General features: G+C 36.7%; 1 protein-coding gene across 1 annotated transcript; it reads left to right on the top strand.

Moving 5' to 3' along the window:
* The first annotated feature begins 2,789 nt into the window (after positions 1-2,789).
* LOC131688851 (protein MIX23) lies at positions 2,790-3,919 on the top strand. Its single transcript, XM_058973425.1, has 3 exons — positions 2,790-2,959; positions 3,144-3,416; positions 3,482-3,919. The coding sequence occupies exons 1-3, from the start codon at positions 2,918-2,920 to the stop codon at positions 3,587-3,589; spliced, it is 423 nt and encodes a 140-aa protein (XP_058829408.1). The 5' UTR covers positions 2,790-2,917; the 3' UTR covers positions 3,590-3,919.
* The last annotated feature ends 2,081 nt before the right edge of the window (positions 3,920-6,000 follow it).

The raw sequence follows: 6,000 nt of genomic DNA on the forward strand, positions 1-6,000 counted from the left end.
CCTTTTTTGAGTGCATGTAAACAAACCATCGAGAATTGTCAAACGAAGTTCATCCAGCTCATTTTGTGGGGTTGGTGTAAAACCTAATATTGTAGGTTTTGTTTACTTATGCACAAGTGGTTTTACCTATTTCCTCCTTAGGGAGAGGAATAAACAAAGGGGACATGATTTTTTATGCAATATCGTAAAATTTGTGCTGATATGTAATCAAAACTGCAGATACTTTATACACAGACTAGCGAAGTGTAAAAAAGAGGGGAAGTACAAGAGGAAGCCCATACAAAGCTTACACGCAGAATTTTTTCGATAGCATACTTTTCTATCTGCTTCTCGTTTCTTCTGCTGTAAATTTTATGCATTGGACATATTTGGTCTATCCACTCATTGAATGCTTACTAGAAGTATATACATGAAAATGCATAAAAATCACAGCAGAAGAAAAGAGTTGGGAATAGAAAGTATGCTAACTATGCATATTTTTGTTTCTCAGTGTATGGGAGCTTTTGTGATGCCAGTTTACGTTCATGGTTGTTAGTTTTACTTAACGACGCTGAATCCCTCTCGATAAGGACTCGACACGCCTGTCGTTTGTTTACCTGTCAGTGTCATTCCAATCGAGCACGGGACCTGCCAATGGCCCTAGTTCTAGAAGGATTCGAAGCGATTTTCTTCGGATTGAGCGCTTTTGACAGGTCTCGTGCTCGATTGGAATGACACTTACAGAAAAATAACAAGTAAAAGATAGAGATGTCAAGTATTTATGCAGAAGGATTCAGCGTCTTCAGTTTTACTGTTTTTTATCTCCGCAAGTCTGTGATATAAAGTGTCTGTAATCAAAACCTATATATTTTGTAATTAGGCTGTGCACGCTGACAAAGTCGACACAACTTTGACTTTTACTGTGAGCCGTGTTTACCAACATTGCTATTTAGCTGTGAAGCAATGTTGGTAAACACGGCTCACAGTAAAAGTCAAATTTATGACGACCTCGTTAGCGTGCACAGCCTAATATCTATCTATCCAACAGGCACTGATTTCAGAATGTCAAGAAAGGAAAGGAAGGAACCGAGTTCTCAAAAAGAAAACCTACCTTCAAAATCGAACTGTACCGGATACGACCAAATAATGACAAACGATCAATTGGTAGATGAACGTGAAAAATCAGAACTGATGAGCTTGCTGCACAAATACAACGATATTAAAGATGCTACTCAGAAAGTGTTGGGCGCGCTTGCAATGCTCGATGGAGTTACGGTGAAAGAAGTGCACGAAAAATATAATTTGCCACTTGATTCTTGAACAAGACGTACTAAAATTTTGTTTATCGAACAATACATCTTTATTTCGGAAAAAAAGGTTTTTTCATTGATTTTAGGTCTCGAGCGCGTAGGTAAGGTAAGTGAGAGATTTTCAACAAGTATCAAGGATATCAAATCAGCTATCAGAAACATTTGACATATCGAATTTCACGACAAATGATGCCCTGTCAGAAAAAATTAATACATGTTTTCCCGCAGGGTTATTTTTATTTGACATAAACACCATCCAATACACATACAGTCGTGATTCACAATTTTTAACTGGACCGCTTTTCAGTTGGACCATTGTCCAACCAAAAATCATCTGAATGTCAAAATCTTATGTTAAATTTACTTTGACAATCAATCTGACAATTATTAGAGATGTGAATAGATGCAATTACACTACTAACGATACCTTTGGAGTGTTTTTGACATCTGTCGTCGGTTCAACTAACGAATCAAATTCGTTGGTTGGATAGAGGCGTGGCCCAACCAGCGAATCACGCAGGGATGCCAAGTGTTTTTCCAGAAAATCTGTAATATTTTTTGAAAAAGTCTGGAATTGTCTGGATGGGCTATTTTTAGGAAGCTCCATCTATGAGCTGTATTTGTACATTTTATTGTTGGAATATGCTTGGTTGTCAAACAAATATGTCTCGACATACTGAAAATTCTATAGTTTCGCTCCCTTTTATATTTCAAATGCCTAATTTTCAGCATACAGAATCCGTGAAATAGATTAAATTTGAATTTCTAGGGATTCAGCATTTTGGATTGCCGGAACTTCCAGCTGATGAAAATTCGGAAAATTTAGGTGACTTTCAGCGAAAAAACTTTGATATATGGTGTTTCTAACTATTTTCAAATAGTGGTTTAAGAATCAACGAAGCCTTCTTGTATTTTATTTAGATATTTTTCATATTGTCTGGATCTGGACAAAATCTCTGAAATCTGGATCAGACAAAAATAAATCTGTATGTCTGGACGACGTTTAAAAATCTGGAGGAATCCAGAGAAATCTGGAAGGTTGGCATCCCTGGAACCACGACTGTACACGGAAACGAAAAACTACCTAAAATTGAGTTCCTTTGACTCAATCTCGTGGTATCGTGGGGGAACTTAAAATTAGGTAAACCGTGTTGAAGGTAGTTTCCATTTAACCACGGCAAAAATTACAACTCATTGATAGGTTTTTTATACTCAAATTTAAGTTGAATTTACCTAATTTTGAGTTCACCCCAAACAACTCAAAAGTACCTTCCTCCACGGAAGACCTCGACTGAGTCGAATCTCTCTTTTTGTTTTTGACAACACTAATAAGTGCGAAAGCGACGCACAACTCAAAAGTAAGTTAAAAGAACTTATTCTGCAGGTTGTTTTATTTAACCGTGTATGCATAAATGAAATTCTGCCAGAGTCAAAATTAATTGCCAGCCCTGAAATAATCATCTCGTTTGTGTAGACTTATTTTCATACTCAAGTTCAAAATCCAAATGTCAATGGAAAGCAAAAGTCCGCAAATACGTATCCACTCATCGATTTCTTTAGTTTTGTAGCGATTTTAGTTCACTTATCAATCTAACAGTTGATCCTAGTTTAGCCACCAGCTGTCGGAAATGAGTTTCAACTATGAATGCGGCGATTTCTCACAGTTTCAGGTAGCAATCCATTAAGAAGGCAAGCAGCATGACTTGGTCTTCTACTAGATTGTGTTGTGTAATCTCCCCATGTTGACTGATACCGCGTTGGAAGACGATATGCACCGAACCCGGTCTAGGGCCCTCCTGCTGACATAAGCCATTAAATGAATCAATAACAAGTCTGGTTGTCTTCCTTTAACAGGAAAAACTGAAAAAAATGCGTGACTTGGATGATAAGATAATTTACGCGCTCAACACGTCCCTTCCAACGGAATCCTTCAAAGGTCAAGTGGATCCCGAAGTTAAATGTCGTGACCTGCACCGGCAGCTACAAACTGGTTACATTCATCGACAGGAAGCGATTAAAAGCTGTATCGTATCGTGTGCGGATAACGTGAAACAATTGAAGGATAAGCGCGAGGAAACCAGAGATGATGTGGTTCTTAACAAACAGTTCAAAACCGAGCAGAGGAAGGTGGGTACCACTTGGATATTGTTCTAGCTATAAGTCGCCAATGATTACTTGGTATCAAATTTCAGCTACGTTTGCTTCAAGCAGAGCTTAGCGTTGAAGACATCATCCGAGAGCGCACGCAGAAAGCCTTCCGAGAACGATGTAGGTTGTTTGTGAACATTGACTCATTATAGAGGTTTTCTACCATTGCCGTTGGTGCAGGCTGAAGCATTTCAATAGTAGGAAATTATCATATTCACCAGCAAGGAAACATATAATCTAGTTTGACATCGTTGCAATACAGTTGTAGAGTCAGTGCCGTAAACTTAGGACTGATCTGTAAGGCATTTATCACTGGAAAGGGTTCGTTCGAACAAACGGTTTCTTTTTTCGATGCAAAGAGCGTAAAGTTAACACCCTCATTAAAATACAGTTCTATCTTGTTTATAATAAATTAGGCAACACCCTTGCACAGAAAAAGCAATGGGTCTCATTTGTTTCATAGTGAAGAAAAGTAGCTAGTATATGCTATTTCAGTTGATTTTGATCCGAAACACCATTGTGAGTTGTGTCAATGCTTTTAAAACGGTTATCAGTCTTATTCTACGTTAGCTCGAAGTGCTTTTTGGAAGTAATGAGATTGGAAATCTCAATTACAACATAAACAGTTGATAAACTCAATCGAACATTGATTAAAAAATAAATTGGTGGTTCTGTATATACATAGGCGTGAGTCTGACTAATTATAATGAATATTCCAGTAAAATGATCCAAGGCAGATGGACCCAACAAGAAAATATTTTTTGATTTTTGTATTGCACTGTGAAGTAAATGCATATTGCAAAGATACAACTCAGCCAAGTTATGAACCTTTCACAGCATAAGCTTTGTCATGTTGGATATCGGCATTTAGGCGCAAAAGAAAAATTGTCTTGGAAAGTGGATACAGCGTTTCTGTGAATATGTAGGGGAGACTGGGCAATTTTGTACTACAGGTTCTTTGGAGAACCTTATTAGCCAGGTGGTGAAAAGATATTAAATTATAAAATGTTGGTTTATTACAATTTTTAATAAATTTTATAAAAGCATATTAAAAATAAGCGACTATATTCTCAGAAAAAGCATCAACTCCACACTCCGTATGAATTTATTTTGAAACTTAGTCAAAGTTAGAGATCCCTAAAATATTCACAGGTAAACACATAGGCTGTTTCACATTGATGGGTCAAGAATCAGTGATGCCACTGGTTTCGGTATTTTGAACAATAATTTTTCAATATCGCTCAAACTTGCAGAACCCGCCTGTGTCTATATAGCTGAACTAGCAACAGTTCACTATAGTTTGCAACCAGTTAATACTTTACTCCCGACCGAGTCATTACTTAATGCTCACTGATAGTCTCAGCACAATTGCAGCTCTACGCTCAATGAGGGTTGAAAATCACGATCCGCTCTTTTTGGGGAAGATACGAGAATTTTTGAGTAACCTAACAAGAAAATGGGACTTCCCCCCATTGCAATATTGCGGGCAATGAGAAAGCTAAGCTGATAATTGCCATGATTGATGTACGAGATGGTGAAATATATGAATGACCCCTCGCTTTCAATGAATTTTATGCCGCTTCTCGTCAGAGGACGCTTGCTGGTTGGTAAACATAAATAGAGCTCGGACGGTGGCTACACTCAATTATCCCTAAAGTATCAACGAAGGAATGGTTCAAAGGGTTAAATGTACACAACAATTTTTTTTCGCCGAATGCCAGCAAAAGCTTGCCAAATTTTCATGAGCAATACGAGATGCCGAAAAATCGGCAATTTGAATCGAACCTGTTTGACAGATTCGCTTTGCTGAAAATTCAGTAATTCAAATTTTTAAATTTACAGCGCAATCGGGTCATTAAGCTATATATAGTTTTCCGTTCCATTCGATAAATTTTAGGTCCAATATACATAAAATAACATTATTTAAAAAAAAAACATTTCGTTATAATACATAAAAACGTTTTTTTATTTTTAAAATAAATCTTATGTAAACATAGACAACCATACATAGGAAAACTTCGATTGTTTACATCTGGCCCATCAAGACAACACCCAAAATGAAAAAAAAAACTATATGCATTGAATGGAGTTTATGTCAAATCAAAATAACCCAGCGGAAAAACCGGGAAAACATGTATTCATTTTTTCTGACAGGGCATCGTTTGTCGTGAAATTCGGTATGTCAAATGCTTCTGATAGTGTCAAATTAAGACTGTCAACATATTTCTTGAGCGTTTTTTCAAAACGTCATATCTGCAATGAGTTACTCTCTTTGTTTACTTTCTCTTTCGATTTTTACGGCGTCACCATAACACTTTTCACTTATTTTACAGTACAGATCTAAAGACGGTGGTTTTAACTAGCATATTATGCAAAGAGTTGAGGGATAAATGTTGAAGTGACCGAATTATTAACAGAAGAGAAAGTAAACAAAGAGAGTAACTCATTGCAGATATGACGTTTTGAAAAAACGCTCAAGATTTCTTTATTTTAAATTTAAATTTTATTTTCACGTTTCCTGAGTTGGAAAAAATATTGTTGTAATCACGAAAATCAGCTTTAT

This window comes from Topomyia yanbarensis, chromosome 3 (genome assembly GCF_030247195.1).
Source record: "Topomyia yanbarensis strain Yona2022 chromosome 3, ASM3024719v1, whole genome shotgun sequence".
Lineage (NCBI taxonomy): Eukaryota > Metazoa > Arthropoda > Insecta > Diptera > Culicidae > Topomyia > Topomyia yanbarensis.